General features: G+C 40.4%; 1 protein-coding gene across 1 annotated transcript in view; it reads left to right on the top strand.

Moving 5' to 3' along the window:
• Positions 1-23,211, top strand: part of srbd1 (S1 RNA binding domain 1) — a gene marked incomplete at both ends in the record, with an annotated part of 50,144 nt that overhangs the window by 7,899 nt on the left and 19,034 nt on the right. Inside the window, 7 exons of the mRNA XM_083923369.1 lie at positions 1,866-1,969; positions 2,616-2,723; positions 2,928-3,085; positions 4,762-4,852; positions 5,114-5,221; positions 17,509-17,600; positions 20,363-20,445. Coding sequence (XP_083779495.1) covers positions 1,866-1,969; positions 2,616-2,723; positions 2,928-3,085; positions 4,762-4,852; positions 5,114-5,221; positions 17,509-17,600; positions 20,363-20,445 — 744 coding nt within the window. The remainder of the gene's footprint in view (positions 1-1,865; positions 1,970-2,615; positions 2,724-2,927; positions 3,086-4,761; positions 4,853-5,113; positions 5,222-17,508; positions 17,601-20,362; positions 20,446-23,211) is intronic.

Raw genomic sequence — 23,211 nt, 5'->3', positions numbered from 1 at the left:
GTCTCCCACCAGTGACCCAATCCAGGCAGAAACTGAGAGACGTACAGACAAACACTCGGATATTTTTCATCAGCGAGGACAGTGGGCAGTTACCAAGGAAAACGGAGCAAAGATGCAGATAAGACAGCAGTTGGAAACAGACAAATGTTTTGAATTTCTGTGAGGCATAGTTGCATTCACTGAAGTTGGGGTTTGGCAACCAGACAAAGAGAAGATTCGTTGTTGAGTATTCTGGAAGTTAAATTACAGGATTGGATTAGTGGTTTTGCAGCAGCGCTTATCTGTATTTCATTAAAATGTATGTTCATCACGCGGGTAGCAAATGGAAGCATGGACTTAGGCAAATGTTCAATATCTGATGCATAGAACAGGCATACTTTCAAGTAAAATTGTGTATAGTGTATAGAAAGTTCCATTTTCTGTATGGCTTTAGTTGTCAGTGCTAACCTAAAGTATTGTGAGAGACTTTTAATTAGTGCCATTTCTCTTGTCTTTCCCCTTATCAATCTTTCCTTATTTGTAGTTGATAGTAGTTTTAAAATACTTGTTCATTCCCACATTCAACAAACTAACAGCATGCTAGGCGCAGGAAGTTTAGGAATTGGCCCATAAAGACTATTACATTCTTCATTACACAAACTTATCTTTAAAGAGTTTGAACATGGAACCCTGAGAACTCAGACTTAGCAAGACAGTTTTGTATTTTCTACTTTAATTTCATCTTGGGCTTCACCAGATGTTCAGATAATTCAAAAAAAATGTTTTGCTTCCTTCCTTGAACCGCATGTTAAACTTCAGATCTTTGATGAAGATTGTTTGAGAAACCTTGTCACAGTCAGTTCTGTGTCCCATGGCAGAAACATGCCAACGGAGGAGAAATCTAACTTTCATCATAATTCAGGCAAGCTTGCTGCATTAATTCTTGCCTCTGCCATGCCATTAGCTGTGATTTTTATATTCTATTTGTGTGTGTTGCATATGGGTGCAGAACATCCGAGGGTGCTGCTGAGTGGTAATGGTTGTGGCACCACATATGTGGATGTGGGTGGGGGTAGGCCTTGCGGTCTCAGTGCTGATGGTGGCGTAGTGGTGGCATTTGTCAGCTTGCTTCTTCCGCTTGGTTTCCAGATTGACATCTTGTTTCTTGCCCCTGTTCTGTGGCGGTCTAAAGGTTCCCCACTGAAAAGGTCAGACACTTACTACAGTTTGCTTAACAGCATGTAACAGTTCCTCTGAGGGGGGACCAGCACACAACACAACAGGCCTGGCCACAGGATATACTCCTAGGCTCATCACTTTTACACACATCTATACAGAGAGTTAAAAGATTTAGTTTTTGTGCTAATGTGTTGTGGTTTGGGTACATGTGTTTTTTGTACATATTGACTGTATATACAGTATCCTCATCTAACCCAAACCTGAGCCCCACATGTTTTTAATTAATGAACTAATTAAATAATATTTGCTTCTTTTTTTCCCCCAAATAGAAACAACAAGGCATTTCTGAAAATTAAGATCACCACCTTTACATTTTTATGCTTGTGGCAATAAAAAGCTTTGTTTTTGCTTTTGTAAATTAATCTGGTATGCAACACGACTGCAGCATTTTATGGCAAAGAAATAAACTCTCTCCATTTTACAATTGGATTAGCAAACTTATCAGACTAAAATGTAAAAATAGTGTACATTTACAACTACAGAATCATCTTCTGTGTGGATTTGGACTGTTGCTTGTGATTTAGAGGTTGTGAGTCTGGGAATTGGGTCTTTCCTTTCTGTGTTAATGTACACCTCTGGGCACTTTTTATATGGTTTATTGTATTGCATTAAAGTGTGTATGTGTGTCCGTCCGTCTGTGTGTGCAGACCCTGGCTATTAACCGAGGGGAGAGTCTGAAGATTTTGACAGTGAAGGTGAACATTCCCGACAGGGTGAAGAATGACTTCACTAGGTGGTGCATCAACAACAGGTCAGAAACATAAAACATGCACACACACACACACACACATTAGATATTTGGTATTTACAGTGAGTTGGCACCTGGTTGGTGCAGACATACTGAACTTCAAATGACTTTCCACATAGACAAAAATGAAGGATCCTTATTTTTACACAAGCCATTCATTGGTCATGGTTTGTTCTTTATGTTTCACCAGAGACAATTTTACTTTGAGAAATAACTGAGTTGAGCAAAAACTCAAAACACTTTTGCACATACAGTAGTACAGTCTAAATGAGCATGGATTAAAAAACTCTCACATGAATATGTACTGCTGCATCAGTTTTGTTTTTTAATCCCACTTAAATATTATTTTAAATTTTAGGTTAGGGAAAAGTTCAATTACATATAAGCTTTGCATTTAAAAAGAATGAAATTAAACAGGGCTTTGCTGATATAATAAATATTATAATATAATAAAAACAATTTCTTGCACAAATTGAGGGTTTATATTGTGCATGGGTGGGATTCATGTCACATTTTCTTCTGATTGGGAAGGAGTATGTTTAAAGACTAGAGGAAAACACATTTACTTTTACAGATTTTATTTATCAGTGGAAATTACCGATATAATAAAAAAAACAATCTAACCTTTTGTATCACTGCTTTTTTGCAGGTGGAGGCCAAAGACGTTTGCAAGTGAAGAGCTTAGAGCAATTATCAAGAATGCAGTGGAGGACTCTTATAAAAGGCTTATTCTGCCTTTCCTCACTAGAAGTTACAGGTATTTTATTTATTTTGTTTGTGTGTGTTCTCCCAGGGCTTTTTTTCCTTTGATAACTACTTATTCACCTATTCCATCTTCATTTTTCCCCATCCCTCACCTTTTTCTTTCCTTCTCTTTCATCTCCACTCCACACTCTTCTGCCTATCTTTCCCTCTTTCCCCATATATCTCTGTCTCTCTCTCTTGCATCACCTCCCTTTAGGACTAAACTGACAAGTGCAGCAGAGAAGGAGTCAATCGCCATGTTTGTGCGGAACCTCCGGCAGCGCTTGTTGGTGTGTCCAGTCAGGGGCTGTGTCATCATAGGGGTGGACCCTGGCTTTAGACATGGCTGTAAGCTGGCAGTTCTCTCCCCCACTAGTAAGTGACCACACATAGTGTACTGAAGTCCACCTACTTTTGCATCCTAAACCGGATGAGCTCTAATCCTATACCCAGATCATACCCATCTATGTTGCATCTTCTTTATTACACTCTTTTTGAAAGCTCTAGACATCACAGTGCATACAATCCCGAGATGACAGCTATGTTGTAGATGCTACCATGAGTGACAAACACAGGTGTATACTGTGCCACTGCACAATGTGTGTCGTTAATACATTCAATAAGCATAAACAGTAATTGATACGTTCACAGAACCATAGCATTTCACCAGCACTATTTTTATCCCTCGGCGCTGGCGAGATCTGTGGCCAGAGGCATTATGTTATTGGGTTGTACGCCCGTCTGTACACTACATTCTTGTGAATGAGACATATCAGGAACCCCTGCAGGGAATGTCTTTAGATTTGGCACAAATTATTTTGTAGGTCAAAGATCAGTGGCCTCACAAAAGGCATTTTTGTTCAAAACTCAAGAATTCCTTTGCTAATCATGGCAACAGTTCATACAAATGTATAATTGGATAAAAATTATGAGCTTTTATATCTAGAAGGTCAAATGTCAACTTCACTGTGACATCATGATGTTCTGAAGAAAAGCTTTTCTGGCCATTATTCAACACAATAATCCAGGAACAGAAGGGGAGACATTTGTTAGATACTGAATTGGTGACTGTGGCTGGACGATACAGCTAAAATCTTCTGTGCCTGTATCTCGACAACGATATACCGTATGTCATATCATAAATAGTCTATGTGAAATAATCACACAGTAAAACCCTAATTTTTATTGGAAGCATTTGTACAAACATCTTTTACAGCTTAGATCATTTATTGTCTATCGCCCAGCTCAAGGTGACACTAATCTTGAAACTGTGGTCATGTAAAAGTCTCCTGTGCTGCTGACTTGTTGATGTGTGTGTGAAGCATCTATGTTTCACCAAAAATACACTTAATACCTTTTTATTAAATTCCGTCAAAGTCTTCACATATGTTATGTAAGTCTGGACAGACATGGATGTAAACGACAACTTGACTGGTTGCCACAACGTGGTAAATCTAGTTCTGCAATGGTAGTCACATATTCAAGGATTATCTACTCTATCACACTATGCAAACTAGAATGCCACCTCAAATTCATGATTAATGGCTTATATTTCAGTGAGTGTGTATATGTGTATGTCAGAGACCAGATACCGGTTGGCATAACCATGGTGGATGTGTTATGTCTGAATGTGTGTTGGTGTGTCTGCTGTACTATACTATATACTGTACTGTATGTCACAGCGTCCGTCTCAGTGGGTGTGGCTTCACATGCACAAGTATACATCGTGTGTGAGGCCTAGGATGGTGATGTCACATGTTTGGTAGTCCCTAGCTCATATGAATTGTGGTCAGAGCTTTCCATCCAGACCTTTACTCCTCTTCTGAAGAAGCAGCTATATTTCGAGTGCTGAATTTCCTTTGGAGGCTTAGACAGTAAAGATGTGGAGTAGATAAATTATTAATTTAGGGCATTGCAGCTTTGTAGGACACCATACAGTGGAGAGACATTAGATGATAGTATATAGCTTAGTCTCTTGAGCTTCCTCTTGTCATCATAACAACATTGCATTTTCTCTCTCCCTCTGTTTGTTTTCATCTTCCTGCTCTCAGGTCAGATTCTCCATACTGATGTTGTGTACCTGCATAATTCAGGCCAGCAAAAAGAAGCTGACAAACTGCGCCACCTTATGATCAAATACGGGTACTTCTAAATACTCACTTTTAAAACTACAGTATACTGTTTTAGTTGAGTTAAATACTGTCTAGTCTTAATGGATGTTTGTGTTGTGTTAATGTACTGTCTGCTTTCGTGCAGCAGCAGTAATTTATAAATCATCTTGTCTGATTTCTGATGCTTCACTGAACATATTATAAACAGGGAAAGTGAATCGTGAACCTAAGCTAATTTTTTTAACCTTCTTATTCCTTTTCGTCCTTCTCCTCTTCCTCTTGTCCAAACTAGCTGTGTCAAGGTTGTCATTGGCAACGGGACAGCATGTCGGGAAACTGAGTCCGTCTTTGCTGACCTCATCTCTAGGTGCTGTTTTCGACCCCTGGACGTGTCCTACTGGTAAGTCTTTCATCCAGTGCAGGCTAGAACAGTCCCCGGTTACTCGTGACCCAGAAGAGACTATAGAAAATGGATAGAAAATGGATAGATGAACCCTGCTGACCAGAGCGCTTCCGTATCATAGTTTTGATATAAATTGGGTCTACACAATTCACACATAATGTATAATGTGTTGATACGTATTTATATTCCACATTACATTTTGTATATTTAAGTAAGACAGTTTAATAAATGCAAAACCCCTCAAGCTAGTTTAAAGACTTTGAAATATTCCAAACCTTTTAGAATAAACATTCACTGAAATATTTCATTTATAAAGACTCAATGCTTAGGTTCAGTCTACCGTGAAAGAGTATTAGAGAGGTATGTAAGGATGTGGAAGACGTCGAGATGAAAGAGGTTGTCAATGAGGTTTATAATGATGATGACGGTTGAGAAATAATGCTTGCGGTATAGAAATTAAGAAAGTTAAGCCTGTGGAGAGGAAAGGGCTGGTGAATAAAGGGAATTAGCAATGTGAAAGAGGAAGAAAATGTGTGGGGGCAACTGAGCTCGACACAGATGGAGACATAATGGAATTTGTCCCTCAAGTGAATATATTGTCTATTAAAGCCATCTGAACTTCGTTTTACTTCGGCCCTATTAACAAGACATTTTGCGGTCCACTTTGTGTCTGTAACCATGCCCAGTCCACACTTCAGAATACAACACCACAGAACCTAGGTCCAAGCATAATAACCACCGGCCTCTCTCTTTCTCTCTCTGCTGAGTTCCATGTGTGTTTGTTGACTTGTGGTTAGCATTGGGACCACGGCCTAGAATGATTCTGAGCTCTGCGTGAATGTGCGTGTCTACATATGAGAGTTTTGTTAATATCTTTGACTTCATACACACATGCACACTTCAGAGGTCATACCTTTGGTGTAATAGCCAACATTCTCTAAAGTTAAAATTTCTGTCTATTTGCAAGAACCGAAACAGCCAAAGTGGGGCGTTTATTAAGTTAACTTCCCCTTGATTATTTTCATGACGGACATTTTTTTTCCTGAGCTCCTCCAGAGCAGAAAAATTGAACATCTTGATATAATGTCTCTCTTGTTCATTCTGTTACCGGACCTAATGGCATTTGTGCTTTTCACAACACGAAAGAATGTTGGACCTCTGTTTGATGCGGTGCTGGCTAAATGTCCTATATCACCTGATATGATTAACTTTGTTTGTGTAGCATACAACACATGTAAATGGTCAGCCTTTGCTGTAGTAGGGTTTGTGGGATACAGACGTATACAAGTGCATGAACTTTGGGAGAGCAGAGAGAGTCATCTGGTTTTTTGCCTCTCTTTGGTGTCTCTGGACCATGGCTGATGTAGGCTCAGAAATATAGATGTTAAATCAGAATCTGTATCCTTCAGATCATTAGTATATTTTTTATTGATAATGAGAATAATTGGGCGGCAGTAGCTCAGTCCATAGGTGACTTGGCTGGGAACCGTAGGGTCGCTGGTTCGGGTCGCTGGTTCGAGTCCCTGTGTGCACCATGAATGGAGCGTGGACTGGTGGCTGGAGAGGTGCCAGTTCATCTCCCGGGCACTGCCAAGGTGCTTTTGTGCAGTGTGTGTTTCGGGCCTGTGTGTGTGTAAAACTAAAAAATAGAGTGAAAATTGAATTTCCCCATTGCGGGAGGAATAAAGGAATTCTTCTTCTTCTTCTAATAATTTCAAAACTAATAATTCCCTTCAATGTTGTGAATCATATCGCATTTGCAATTTAAGTGAAAAGGATTGCATGCGGTTTTCTGCATCGTGCGATCCTTCTAATGGCCTTCACATCTTTTGTAGTTTGATTTAGGTTTACATCTTTTGCAACACTCAAACACATTCTCTCCCTTAGGCCCTGCCTATCTCCACACCTATCTTATTTTCCAATGAATTAGTTAAATCAATTTGGCTTTTGGACCTTTCCTGTGTGAACTGCCTCTTGTTATAAGCCTGAGCCAAGTTCCTGTCTTCACTGCCCTTCTCCGTCCGCTCCCTCCTTTCTTGCCACTGTCCTCTTTTCCATCATCTGTCCTCTTCAGATACGTCCATCATATAAGCTTGATCAAATTCATGTGCTTTTGAAATGCCCTGCGAAATCCTTGCAATAACTATTCCCGGTCTTACCTTTGAGTTGGGGTTCTCCAACTCCAACAAGTGTCTTTCAAATATAATAAGACTCAGGGGTATGGCCCCATTTTGCTGTATCCAGTATTACACACAGTGTGGGGTATAAGGCCATGGAACTCATCAAAAGGCTGTACATATATCACATCCTATTAATAGCATTTTGATTTATACCTTTAAATGATCTTCAAAGTGATGATGCAGGGATACCTGGATATTTCAACAAGTCATTAGTGTAATGTTAGTACAAATATATCTACTGTCCTTTAATCAGTACATATTGAAAAGCAAATAATAGTTTGACATTAAGGGATGTACATTTTAGTACTTTCATCAATAATTTTTGCCCATATTTATGCCTATGATAATGATTAAAGACATGAAATGCCTGTTATTCTTCAAAGCAAGTAGGTATTTGAGTCATTAATTAAAAACAAGCAAATCATTTCAAATCAATAATTGAATTTTTTTTAAATGCATAAAATGAAACTATACATGATGATTATTTCAGTCATCTTTTTACTGTGCCTTTGCTGTTGTATGGTGTAAAAACACTCTACTTCTTCACCTGCTAATGAGTCTGTTCCTTCCTTAAGGATGTATCAGGGGTGGCACATCTCTGCTCTGCTGATAAAATTAGTGTAATTTGTGTTTCATTTCTTCATTCAAGACTCCTTTAATATATTTGGATGAATGTTGTTAACTAATGTTGTAATTTTGACAAATATATCTCTTAATAGAAGATGATGGGAGGGCACAACTGGCTTCAAGAAGCAACGGTTGTTGCTCACTATGAGAGTCTTACTCCCCCGCTGACTGACCCACAGCTGACCCTGACCTGCCATTAGAGAAAACTCATTACCACGGCAACTAAGATGATGGCAATGACGGAAAATAATCATATAGCATCAGGAACAGCAAGGGGTCTTAGTGCTTGCTGTGAATGTCCCAAGTACAATTAATTGACCCAGTTCCTGGTTTATGTTGTGTTTCTTAATGTATAAGCAGTTGTCGGCTGACCTTATATCCACGGAGGTTCAAACAGGCTTTGATCGACAGGTGTAGAAAGTCTTTTAGGCAGCCCATGCATAGAAAGTCATGTTGCAGGAAGACCACCAGCACATACAGCAGCAACCTAACACTGCAGAGACAAACCATTTCCAGAGCTGAACAATGTCCTGTGACTGTCTGCTTCAGTGTGTTTACAGTCAGACTCTTTCCATCTCCACCTTACTATCAGTGTTTCCTTGGCTTCTCTTTTTTGTCCTGCCCTTTCTTTGTCCCCCTCAGCTACTGAAATAAGATATGTTTTTGTATTCTGGCTCAAAAACAACTATACAAAAGAATGTGTGAGTCATTTTTGATTTTACTAGGATATTTAATAACATTATTGTGTTGTGTTGTGAGATCAGCCATTAAAACGGGACATTGCCAGTGTTGAACCTTTTTAGTTCAAAAGTTTCGTTTCAGTATAGGTAGTACAGACTCTCCTCTGCTCTCCTCTCCTCTGCAGTAGTTCATTAAAGACCTCAGCCTCATTTGCACCATCTGCTTCCTGTCTCCCTGTGAGCCTTCATTGTGTCACCACCCCCACCCTTATCCACCCTTTCTTCACCACCCGCCTGTCTCTCTCCGTCCTTCTGCCTCAGTGCTCAGCTGGAATGACAGCCAGAAATGGCAGCCTGCGGGACATCCTTACTTATGTTTTCCGTTTGTGTGTATTCGGTTTTCAGTGCCTTAGTCCTGATTGAGTAGACTCATCGTACTCACTGAGTCACCTCTTCCATAATTTGTAGGGAGTGTGGCCTTTTCTGAAGACAGCAACAAGGGCACACATTTGTAGTGTCATTTAGGTGGAGGAATAAGTGTGAATGTGTCTGAAAGTCCACACAGTGTGTCTATTTATCCAATTTTCTGTAAATACAATAAATGTTGCAGATAGTGATCAAATTACCGGGATTATTTATTTTTCTTGGTATCAGAACAGAGAAATGTTAGATATTAAGTATGCATTTATAGCAGGTCCAACTAACAAGTTTTTCTCTTGTAATTTTCCGACAAACTAATCCACAAAATGTCAGAATGGTGCCCATAACAACTTCTCCTAGTCCCAAACCCAAAGATATTCAATAGAGAAAACCATCAAATCCTCACATTAGTGAAGCTTTAACCAGGAAATATTTAATGATTACTTGATTATAAAAATTGTTTATGACGAATTTCCTGTTGATCGAGCAATCAATTAATTGGTTAATTGTTTCAGCACTAATTTACAGCAGATGCGTATAAACATTTTTTTTACAAAGTAGTTCTAATAATTATAAACCAAGGTCTGCTCACAAACCTTTCTCTGAAGACTGCATCTCACGGTCGTCATTTGCTGTGAGATGCTGTCGAACTTCATAAAACGCTAGCGAAAGGACCACATAATAAGACATCGATTTTAACATTTAGCTGTGAGTATAACCACTGTAATCGCAGCATTAAGTGCAACCGTTTCTCAACTGCATAACATGTAATAGTCCTTATCTCCATTTTTACTGTTGGCTTTGCTAAGTGATTCTGAGGAATAAATCAGCAGACTCGACTCTCCATTAGATGCACAACACAGTAACCCTACATGATTAAGCTTGAACAAAGCCTCTATGAATGACCAGCCTCCTGCAGGACATTATACAGCATGAGGTATTATTTAGCTGACAAGGTTTGTCTGTGCCTGTGATGGCCCCCAATGAATGCTCGTCACATTATTTGCCATACAGCTGTGTCCCATTAATTGAAAGACCTCCTGCTGGATGTCAGTTTGCAACACTAGATAAAACAAAATTCACATTTCCGACTAAAATAAAAAATATTTTCTAGGTTGCAGGTGTCTTAAACCGGAGTGTATATGGATGTTAGTATGTGTGCATTATTGCCTACCTGGTTATTGTCTTTAACGCCTGCTCATGGCTAACACACTGTCTGCGTGCGTGCGTGCGTGTGTGTGTGTGCGCGCTCGCCTGTGTGTGCGTCTTTGTGTGGCTCCTTGACAGGCCGGTGCAGTGCGACCTTGTCTGTCATTGTGCTTTAGCACTGACTGGTAGAGCATGCAGGCTTTGTCAAAGCTCATAAGTGCTCAACCCTGGTCAGAGAGATGTCTGTGTGTGTGGTTTGCAGTGTTTTTCTTTGTGACACAGACGTTCAGTGGTCTCTGTCACCCTCGTCAGCTGGTGTTTCTGGGTTTTGTGAGAGGATTGATAGGGAAGATACACATACACACACACGCACACACACACACAACACATGTAACTCCTATACTTTTGAGAAGATCTTACATTTTTTGTAGCAGCACACAGAGATCAGCCTATCATTGGCTTCCATTTCTTTACTGCCAGCTTCCAGTTTGGCTGCAACAAGCAGATGTTAATGTTATCAGAGGGCGGGAATATGTGGGGTAAGGTTAGCGAGATCTTTGGGCAATGGTGATGATACACACACACACACACACACACACACACACACCGCACACACACACACACACACACACACACACACACACACACACACACACACACACACACACACACACACACACACACACACACACACGAAAAGCAGCTAAAGGCAATCAAAAACAACCGCCAATTTTGTGATCACTTGCCCTGTCACTCCCGACGGCAATGAGATGACCAACCCTGTTACTCTTTTTCGTAAACAAACGCATCCTTGAGGGTCTCCATGTCAGCGTCCCTGTTTCCCATTAATTAATTACAATGAATTACAATAATTGCAATGAAATGAATCGAATTTAAAATGAACTTAATGAAATTACAGTTTCCTATAATTTGCTGTCTTATAAAGAAACTACTTTTTCCATATGATGATTTTTGCTACAGTTTAACATGCTGTGCCGTCATATTATTTAGACTTTTTTCTCACGCGAAGCTGTGTCTTTGCCTGATATTGTACCCTGATGTGACTTGCAGGCCATCTCTCTTTCGAGTGCTAGTCATCTTTCTCTCCTTGACTGGTTCATACTCAAGAGTTGTCCAAGAGCAATACAAGCAGTCACAGCAGGAAACATACTCAAATAGCCAACAGTGTACGCCTGCACTGACACACAGACATGCTTAATAAGCTAGAGGGCAAGACGGTCAAGGTCTTGCCCTCTGGCTCACTCCTGGTTGGATGAGATCATTATTACTGGCTAGCTGATGGACCTGAAGGACAGTGGTGTAGACTGTATTCATGACTGTGTGTGTATCCTCTGTCATGTACAGTGTCCAGGCATGCTCCCAGGGCCAGGCTCAGTGAGTGATGAACATACAGTGGCAGGACCACTGATGACTGAGTGAGATCCAGGCACTCTGGCCTCATCAAAGGTTTGGGTAGAATGAGGGACAGATGGATTTAGAGGCATAGAAAGGCCTAAACCTGGCTGTGGGTTGTATCTTCATTTCACGGGAGGAAAGGACCCCATGGGTAACATGAAAGGTTATGTATTAGAATTAATATAGGATGGAAAAATGAAGGCAGAACAATGTTGGTCATGGCAGGAAAAGTTATGGCAAATTATAATAAAAGACAGATGCATTTAACATCTAACTTGTTTTCTTAATCATTTCTTGTTTGTACAAGAGTTGATGGATAAATGTATGTAGTCTATGAGGGGCTTACACAGGATGACTGCTTGTTAACTGATGATGAGTGAGTGAATTAGGAAAGAAAGGTAGAGAGCAGTGTGATGTGCTTTTATCTTTGAGTTGTTGCTCCCAAGAAGCTGTGAAATATGTTCCTTTGCCTATCTCTAGGAGATGTGCTTCTCCTTCATCTCCTCTTCCTCACTTTTATCCACCAAACTGACAATGTTCAATCGAAACTCATGGGCATGAAATGGCTGTGACATCTGTGTCCTATGTATGTCCCTTTGTTACTTTTGTCTTATTGGCCCTTTCTTTTTTGTTTCTTCCTCCTTTAATTCATTCCTTCCTGTCCACTCTCCTTCTTTCCTTCTAACCCTCCAGGAACTATAGGAGATAGCTTGGTTTATAACTAGCATAACCAGCTATGAGACAGATGATTAACTGAAACAGTAAAGTCTAGTCACTTATTTCTATAGCACAATATGACATCTATCCTGAAACCCTCAATTTGTTGTGTTACACCTATTTTACAACACATGGTTACACAGCTAAGCTATGTTTCTTGAAAAAAGGGACATTTGTGCTTCTGTGTGTAGCTCGCCACGGAAGAGGCATTGGGCTGAAGACCTTTGGCATTAGCAGGTGGTGGACAGTGAATATCTGCCAGTCTCATCCCTATCACCCACAGCCCTGTCTCCGCTCCCACCATGCCTCAATGGTGGTCAGCCTCTGTCCCTTCTTCTTCCCCTCCTTCCACCCACCCTCCATGCCATCCTCCCCTAGGGTCCCAGTGTTCCCTGCGATGCTCCTGTGTGTGACAAACATGTGTGATGAGTCTGTATGACATGCGGTGTGTATTTGTGATTTGGGCTGTGTGCATGCTGGTGTGTATGCATTTGTGCGTGACACAAGTGCAAGCCTTTCCTGCTACCAGATTGACATGAGTTTCTGTGAGGCTTTGCTCTTTTCAGACGTGCCTCACACTGGCAGTTGGAGTTTATGTGTGTGTGCGTGTGCCTGCCTGCCTTCTAGCGCCTCACTAGAGACTGACGGCCCCTGACACCTGCCATTTGGACGCTTTTCTCTGTGAAAAATGTCATCGTCTTCCGACCAGACGTGTGTGTGCGTGTGTGTCTGAGTGTGAGAGAGAGAGAGGGAGAGAGAGAGAGAGAGAGATGGTGCGTCCCTCAATTTGTCTCCCTGAGGTCAAGCTTTGCAGCTGACTGAACAATGGACCCAAGCTGTTTGAGCAGCAGGGACAGAGACACTTATGTGTGCTATGTTTTTTTTATGACTATAATTTGGGCTGGTAATATATGACATCACAGCTTATTCTAAGGCAGTAAAATGAGGCCAATCCAAGTATCTTTAACACAAACTGAGTTGTGGACAAATAAAGTGACACTTTGAGCCATTACACTTGGACACTATATGGGTGTGTACATGCAGTCATCAGTTGTTTCAAGTGTCCATCTTGAAAGCCATTTAGAATATGTACAATGTACAAGTTGAAACTGTTAGATTTCTAAAAAATCAATTGTCACTACAGGTCTGCCCATTTGTGACTTCACATTAAGTTTACCTGAGTTGGAGTTCTCACGCTAGTTTCTGTGCATTTTTAAGAAGTCCATCTCATTCATCATTAATAAAGCCAGTAGACATGTTCTTCAGATATAAGAGGAATTACCAGATAAATGAGGGAAGGTTACATATTGTTCTTTCAATGGAATCGTATTGCGATTAAATAATATATGGAGATACCACAATTGTGTCGTCTAAATTGATAATAACAAGAACATAGAAACTCATATTTATCTGATGTGAAATATTTTGAGGGAATATCACTCGAAGATTGCCGTTTTGTTTTTACATCCCACTATTTGCGTGCATGCTTGTAAACAGTGTATGGCTTTACCATGTGGTTATTTCATATAGACTATTTATTGAATATAAATGTATATATAATATGACTATATATATATATATACATATATACGGTATATAATTATCGCTATATGAAATGACATATATCGGGACAGAAGATTTTGGACATATCACCCAGCCGTAGTAAAGATGTCTAAAAATAATGCATTACATTAAAAAAAAAAACTGTATGTACCTTAATTGTGAATTTCATCAATTTTCATGCAAAAATATGACCTGAAGCTGTATTTGGGGATATATGATCTAAAGTGTAAAGATATTCTACTATTACTTTATGGATTCCAGACGAACAGGTCACACTGGAATTAACCAGAGCTTTTTAAACATCCACAAAGTCATTTTTGATGGAAGTACTTCAGATCCATATTACAAGCTTAAGGTATAACCATTTAAAGAATGTTCTCGGGCCACATATGAACAAATTGTCTGTGCCCATGTGTGTAGAATACAGCACTTTCTTCAAAATGCCAATCCTGTATTTGTTTTTGACCTCCAGTGTCATTACCTCCCCCCTCCCTCCAACTTTTTGTCCTGTGTATCAAATCAGTTGATGATATTATTGCCCCTCTTCTTTTCTGACTGATCTGATGAGCTGTTTTTAATTTAGATTAGGGGTGTGTGAGCCAGAAGGCTGTAATGAGGTATCAAAGTGTGTATCCATCTCGTTCAATGTAGGTTTCTTGAGGGGCAGTGGGGGGCAAGTCATGGTGTGTGTGTGTGTGTGTGTGTGTGTGTCAGGCCCAAGGGTGTGTCTCAAAGACGACCAGTAGGGGAACAGATAGGGGAGCCAGTTGGTGACTTTGCCCCAGGATGGGACAGGGCTAAAGGCAGGCCTGTGTGTGTGCGTGTGTGCGTACGTGCTTGCTTGCTTGTGTGTGTGTACAATTGAAAAAGCAAAAGAGAGTGTGAATAAATGACAACCCTACAGGGCCACCAAGTCATCACTTTACACCATCAGGCGATCTTTGACTTTGTGTGTGTGTGTGTGTGTGTGTGTGTGTGCGTGTGTGTGTCCATGCTTCGACCATCCATCCACTTAGGCCAGAGAGCTGGGGAGCAGACAACCTTCTGCTGGCTGCCAGGTTGATGCCCTCACTATGGCGACAGCCATGGACGTTATGGAGATGAGGGCTCAGAGCTGTATCCATGACAGTGTTGTTACCCAGCTGCCCCAGCGGCAGCCTTAATTAAGTTAGACATGATATTAGGTGGCCTGCCTTTCTTTCCTCTTGTCTTCTATTTTGCTGTGACCCTAAGGATGGCTTTTCACTTCCTCTAAACTTTTGTTTGCCCCATCTCTTCCGTTCTTCTGTCTCTTTCTCAAACAAAACCAGCTGCCCCTCTTTCACTTGACCTCCACTGTCCCACTGTCTCTGAATGAGGACATAGAGGGAAGTTAGTGGTGTGTTCTGTGTTTTCTTTCCATGTAGCGTAATTGAAAGCTTTGTGTATCTTCATACTCTGTTTAAAGAGAGCTGCATGAGATTTGGGTAGGGTGGATATTTCTTTTATACTCAGTATAAATTCTCAGCGTGTCTTTGTGTCTCAGTGTGCGAGCATGTGTGTGCGTGAGACAGAGTGTGTTAGGTTAATGACCAGCTCTGCTTTGACCCCCTTGAAGGTCATGTGCCAGTGCTCGTTAGCAGTGTCACCATGGCGATATGTCAGCTGTCAGCACGATGGATAAGGAGTTGACAAAAAGAACAGTGAGGCGGAGGAAGGGATGAATGGACAGGATGGGATATAGAGGGACGGAGGACAAGTTTATTTAAATGTGATTCCCATCAGAAGGCCTCTGCCACTCCTCATTAACAAGATACTGATAATTGGCAAGGTTGTTGTGGCAAGGTCCAGGCCTCTAGCGTGTGTGTGTGTGTTTGTATGGGGGGGGGGGCAGTAGGCCTCATTCTGAGTTGTGGACATTGGGGAGGTGCTGACCCCTTCCTCATATTGGTCAGCCCTGAGGAAAAAGCCCCCCTTTCTTCCCCCAATCATCCCCCTCTCTCCATCCAGCCGAGAAGCACTCAACAGGATGACAGCTTCAGCTGTATGTTGGGAGCATTAACACGGGTATCAGTGGCTTTGTTGTGCCACTGTCCTGTCTGTGTGCTGATGGATGATAAGCGGCATGCTTAAAACTGAATACATTAATATGGTGAATTGTTTAATTTGTTGCCACATAAATGTAAAAAATCTACATTTTAAAAAATGTAATCACAGAAACTGGCACATGAACTTAAATGCAATTTCTGCTGAAATAAATGAGTTGATTTTTTTGGTATTTATTTGAATATCCCATAATCCTTTAATCCTAGTAATAATGACCTGCAATGTATTTTCTGTGTTTCTAATAAAATATCTTATGGATAGATTATGTAGCACAATAATATGCATGAAATTGAGTAATACTATGCAGACTCTTAAACATCAACTCACAACTCTGTTCAGAGTTATTAAGAAAGCATGTGCAATATCGTCTTTCAAACTTGTGTCTTATGTCTTTGTTTTATATATTTAACAGTATTTGTATTGTATTATAGTTCACTTGATTTGATTACCTGACTGTGAATCACTTTGTCACAGGTGTCTGTAAAACTGCTAAATAAATCAACTTTGTGTGTTTACTTATGCAAAAAAATTGTTTTATTAGGACTGAACGGTGTGACAGTCTCACTTGCAAACCCTAATTCAGTATTTAAATGTGTCAAATCAAATTTGTTTAGTTTATTATAAGTTTATTAAACCTTTCCCTTTTATATTGCTGTTAAACTTGTGCACACACAAACACACACGCATTATGCTACCATTCCAAAGTTGACCGCAAATTTTGTAACAATCTGATTGCGGGGAATTGGGAAGTAGTCACATTTCTATTAAAAAAAAGCTCAGTCTCAGTATATTATACAGTATATCCTGACAAATACAGTACACCTTAGCAACCTCAAGATGGCAGTAGTAGCACATAAATTGCAAATGCACTGCAGATGTCTGCTGACTCAATGCCCTTTATCAAACACACACACACGCACACCATACTGTCCATCATTAAAGTGTCAGATGTTTCATTGTGAGAATACAAAAGTAGCTCACTGAGTTATAGGACTCACTAATTGACCTATTCTAAATAGCTTTTGTATTCATAGCTATGTACTAACCCAATGGCGCCTACATGCAATCAGCATGCATGCGGTCCTGCACGCCTGCTGTCAGTACAATTCCTAAAATAAATGCATTTGAAAGATTGTATTTGTGCTGCTAATATTAAGGCACGGCTACTAGTCATGATGGTATTTTAGCCATTTCAACCAGAGTCAAATGAGTAACCAGTTGTTAGCGGCATTGTTCAAGGTGCAAGGCAATGGGGATTTTTCTTAATAGCCTTGCCATTATGTTTCTCAAGCAGTAATAACTCCTCACTGTTTTTTTCTCCCCTCACCCTCTAAATGTCTCCCTTTGCACTCTCCCACCTCCCCCACAGGCCAACCTACCTCTTATTCCCTGTTTCCTCTATTGCTATATATACATATGACATTTTCCCTTCCCCTTCTTTCCCCAGTATAACCAATGAGGCAGGAGCATCAATCTACAGCGTTAGTCCTGAGGCGGTCAAAGAGATGCCAGACATGGACCCCAACCTTAGGAGTGCAGGTACACTAGCCAATCAGAGAGGCTTGATTGTCTTTATCTGATGTTCATTAAACATTTGGCCAAACAACTGTTTGATATTCTAGGTCATGCTTTTAATGGGCCCTTGTCTATAGCAAAATTGTTAATGTTGTGGAAGATGCTGTGTATAAGGCTATAATTAACAATTCATTCATGTATTGATAAGTTGTCATATATGTTCTTGATTATTTGCTTTGACCATAAAATGTCAGAAAATAGTGAAGGATCATCACACTTTCTCAGAGCCCAAGGTGACATATTCAGGTTGTTTTTGTCCAACCAGCAATGAAGAACAAAAAGATAATGAAATTATAACAATTTGAATAGTTTTCACAATCACCTGGTTGATTAATCTTTTGAGCTGTAATTGTGAATTGCCTGTGTATAACATGTAAGCTGAAGTTCAGTAAGGGACACGGATAGAAAGATTTTAATGAGCAAAGAGTCACAAGTTGATGATGATACTGTTGATTACAATGCATCATAGTTGAAAACTAACAACTAATTGTTTTTCACACCCAAACAAGTCACAATTTAGTGTATATTGGAAGCAGCCATCATGGTTTCTGTCATAAAGCATACACACAGAACACGCAGTATTGTCACATTATCAGTGAATTTCTGGCATTGCTATTAGGTTTTGCTTTTCCTTTGCCTCTTTCCGTCTTTCTCCAACTTGCCACCTCTCCCTCACTCACTCCACATGCTACATCATTGAAAACCCAGCAGAATAAAAAGAATTACACAGAGTTTTGGAGAACAAACGTTTCCAGCAGACTTCCTCTATAAAAGCAATAAATCAAGCAAGGCTGGATTATTCCTCACTAGTTTCCTGTGGTCAGCAGCACTGAGGGCCATGGAGAGCCATATTTATACTCCTAATGAAAGCCATGAGAAATCTACAGCGTTTGACTTTGGATGGATTGGAAAAGAGGGGGTGCTGAGCCAGGACACTATGGTTAAAGAGTCTGATGTTGCAACGGAGTGCTGTAGTCTGTCTGATTAACCTTTGGGGGATAGGTTGTGTTTCAGCCTCTGTCTATGAGTGGTCATGTGGCAATTGTATGGGGAACTGTGAGTTAGAGACACCTTCCATCTGTCCTCCCTATTGTTAGGAGATCTAGGGACACCTAGTGGTGATGAGAAATATTTTAAACATTATCCAAGAGGACTGTATTTGTGCTTCTGTGACAGGCAGTCCATGCTGCATCTCTGCAAAAGTTAAACTATGTTGATCCGACTCAGTTTAGCTACATCACAACTGTCCCGTGCTGCAGGTCACATTCTTTCAGGGATGTCTCTGAACTGGTCCTTCTCTCTCTCTTCTTTCTTCATTGCTTCCCATTTTGCTAGTACTGTATCTGGTGCTATAACCTTTCAATATGTGCTGGAGAGTTAAGCTCCATTTACAAATCGGTTTGTCTCAGAGAGAGAGAGAGAAAGAGAGTCAGAGACAGAATAGATGGAAAGAGTATTGGAGTTTTGGTGGGTGCAATGAGCAAGGCCAGGGTTGAAACTCCATCCCTGTCTAAATATTATCTCAGGCAGCAGCTTCATACCACAGCCAGAGGAGAGAGAGGAGAGGAGAGACATTGATTCCAGACATACTCCCTCTTTTACATCCCATCCCTCTCTTTGTCTGTCCTTTCCACCTCAAAGATCTAAGTCTGAAGTTTGACATGCCTCATGCAGCAGCCCATGGCTGAACACTGAATTTCAAACATACACATTAATGCACACATACACAACAGTGGCAAGCACAACACACAAAGAAAAGTGAAAGAGACAAACTGTTTCATGTCATTTTTAATTCATCATGCAGCGCCTTTTTGCTTTCTATGTTTTAGCTTTTGATGTGAATTACACTTTGTAACATTAAAGAAATTAGATAACTTAAGATAGATAACTATTTATGAGTTTTTGAGGTGCATTTTTTGTTTTCTTAAATAGGTATATGTTGAACACCCTTGGAAATTCTAACAAAAATGACAAAGAAACACAAGAGCTGGCACTTCCTCCGTCTTTTACAGGGACATGAATGTGAACAGTTATTTGGTTGCGCTATTCTCTCCCTCTCTCACTGCCTGTGTGTGTTGGAGGGTGATGTCATGTATGTGAGCAAGGTTGTTTGTAATTTTTCTCCTTGTCACTGGGCCCTGCCAGCACATTCATGGAAAAGACATTTGGCCCCGCGCAGCGGCAGGCTGAGGCCTTACAGACTTCATCGTTAAAAGCCACTCTACTTTAGTCGATATGGACTGTGTGTGTTTATTTGTGTGCTACATTTGGCTGTGTGTTCCATTGTGAACGGGTGTGGTTTAAATTGGGGGTTTTAAAGGAAGCTAAATGACAGGTGCAAAGACGCCAGCTTTAATTATTATTATGGGGGCGGAGGAATGACAATTAGGTTTGGCCTACCCTCAGGCCAGCACTGTAATATCCAGACAATTTGCATATTCACTAATTATAAATAATATGGATTTGCATATTCAAAAAAATTTCAGATAGCAACTTCATAAAAAACACAAACCATGGACTCTCATGAGACACAGAATCTCATGGTTGTGTGTGTGTGTGTGTGTGTGTGTGTGTGTGTGTGTGTGTGTGTGTGTGTGTGTGTGTGTGTGTGTGTGTGTGTGTGTGTGTGTGTGTGTGTGTGTGTGTGTGTGTGTGTGTGTGTGTGTGTGTGTGTGTGTGTGTGTGTGTGTGTGTGTGTGTGTGTGTGTGTGTGTGTGTGTGAACAGTTTCCATTGGAAGACGTGTCCAAGATCCACTGGCTGAGCTTGTGAAGATTGATCCTAAACACATAGGCATCGGAACATACCAGGTACGTCTGTTTTTTTTTTTTTTTTCTGTTGAGATGCTCCTTGTGGACCAGCGCTTCTAGTCCCCGGGCAGTGGAACATCTGCTGAGAGTTAGACTGAAGCAAAGGGCAGAATAGACCTCTGTATGTGTGCGCATGCGTGCCTGTGTTGAGTGTGTTAGTTTAAAAGCACATTAAAAGAGCTGTACTGGTAATACTGAAAAAAAAGACCTTGGCTCAGATCGGCTCCACATAGTTATCCCAGACCACCCCTATACGTGAACTACCAATGTTTTTTCACAGCCACGTGCACGCATGGCCGTACCGGCTATCAGAACATAAAAACAGAGAAACTCAGAGTGCAACACACACAGAGGGAGAGTGACTTCATTCTCTGCTTAGGACACCATTACTCCCCTATATCTTTACATAGCAAATATTTGTTTGCTGCTATATTAATGTCCTGAATGTTGAGTACAGCCCCTTTAACAATAAACCATGATTGTACACATGTGTATTGTTGTGGCACTGTCTGCTGAAGTTATTTATTTGTGGCATTACAAATGTGCAAAGATGGAACATACGTATTTCTAGTTGTTCTCTTTATTCTCTCGTTTATTTAACCAGTATGGTGTTTTTAAGAGAGTCCTTACTGAATTTTGTTCACAAACCCACACACAACCAACATTCACAGAAGGAATAAGAGTAAAAAGGAGGAGAACATAAAAGCCATTTAAACACATGACCACAAGACTTCTCAACACAATACTTCTAAACTAAACAAACAATTGCATGATTGACTATTTCAATCGCTAACACGTCTTTGTGTTTAAAAAGATGTAAAAGGGCTGGCATAATCACTAAGCAGTATGTTCAGTTTGCTCTGGTCTGCTGTTAATTTGGCTATTTTCATTCAGACTCCTCGCAGAGTTCTGGTGTGACTCTTGTATTTCAGGCACAACTAAGGTAGCAGAAATGTGAACTTGAGGCATAAAGAGAAGTTGAGTGAGGGGCTGAAGATGTGACAACAAATGAGTAAAACTTAAAACAGGTTTAGAGAAGAGCAAGCAGGGATGTGAATAAACTTGGCTGAGGCCTGTGTCAACAGATGATGTGAAGGGTGACAGCTAATTGAATTAATGGAGATCAGGGATGACGCATGTTTGGACATTTGTTTTTGCTTGTGTGCTGGCTGCTTCTTGTCCATATGCATTCAAGTGTGTGTGTGCAGATGAAACCACAGTTAGCTCAATGTTGATTTTGTTCATTACAAGTGTGTGTAATTGTGTGATAAAAGGAAGGCAAACATTAGGTCAGTGTGCCTACTATTCACACAAGCTATTAATGCAGCATTGTTCTCTATATATGGTAGTTTGTGGACGAAAAAAGGGTATTAGAGGATGGAATGGGAACCAAACAAAAATGATTGAGGAAGATGACGGCAAGTAAAATAAGGTCAAACTAGCAGCTACACGTGTGACAAACAGTCTTGAGTAATGCAGTGGCTACAGCATCCAGATGATATATTTAACAATCATATTTGCTATATACAAGACAGAAGCCTGATCAGGAGATAGAAAGAGAAGAAATAGTTTACTTTTCAAGCCTAAATTAGAAGAATTCCTGTTTCGCTAGTCTGGCTTACCCGAGTTACAGTGCTGGAATAAAGCCTGAGCCACGCACTTTTCTATCTATTTGTCTAATTCGCAGGGGTACCATCATCTTAGCTGAGCCCTGGACGATTGTGATTGGTTTAAAGCAGTGGTGTCAAACTCAGGCCCGTTGGCCAAATCTGGTCCGCGGTGTAATTATATTTGGCCCGCAAGATCATATCAAGGTCCTATGAGAGCTGGCCTGCACATACACCATTACCTTCTGTTGACAAACATGAGCATCCATGCTACCTGTCTCTTCGGACAAACTTAATTCATCCCTCCCCAAAGATGGCCAAAGAAAGTCTTGTCTTGTCTGCAGAGAAAACATAAGAAACACCACGACAAGTACAAGGACCTGCACTGAAAAGGTTCAACATTATATATCTGGAGAGAAGGGAAATCATGCACATTTGCAGTCTTTTTTTGTTTTTGTAGATATTGAGTTTTGCCCGCAACTTTGTACCAGTTTTTAAATTTGGCCCACTGTGAATTTGAGTTTGACACAGCTGGTTTAAAGAAATACAAACAAGCCAGAGAGTTTTTTTTCTCCGGTCTGTCAATGTGAGACTAATGTTTTGCTGATAGAGATGTGAGGCAGGTACAATGATTCAGAAGCAATTAGGGGGAGGAGTTGATGTAAGTTTCAGTGAAGGGCTCCAACAAATTATTCATCTGTTGATCATTTGTTTTCAATTATTCATTTAGTTTGTAAAATGTTATCAAATAATGCTTGGTGATGATCTTAAAAAGGGAAAAGCAGGATTGGCGATACCCCCATTTTAAATGAATTATGTAAATTTGAGCATTTGGCCTTCGTTTGTTACATTGTTACATCATTATAAAAAATGTAAATGCGTGCAAATAAAATAGGTCTTCCTGGGCTGAATGCCTGCACACACCTCATACATTGAGGCAGCAGTAGACCAGCAACCCCCTTTGTTGTGTACAGTAAAATGATTTTTGTCAATGACAAATTTGAAGAGAGCATAGAAAACGGCCTCAGCTCCCAGTCGGAAAGGGCTGTCTGACGTCAAGATAATGTTTTTTTTCTAAGAAGCAGAGTGAATTAGACGTCCTAGCCGTTCCAATCAGAGCTACCTGTTTCATAAATAGAGGAAAAGGGAATCAGACAAA

The sequence above is a fragment of the Echiichthys vipera genome (genome assembly GCF_963691815.1).
Source record: "Echiichthys vipera genome assembly, chromosome: 11".
In the NCBI taxonomy this organism is placed as follows: Eukaryota; Metazoa; Chordata; class Actinopteri; order Perciformes; family Trachinidae; genus Echiichthys; species Echiichthys vipera.
Note: the sequence above shows the minus strand (reverse complement) of the source record. Positions and strands in the feature narration are given on the sequence as shown.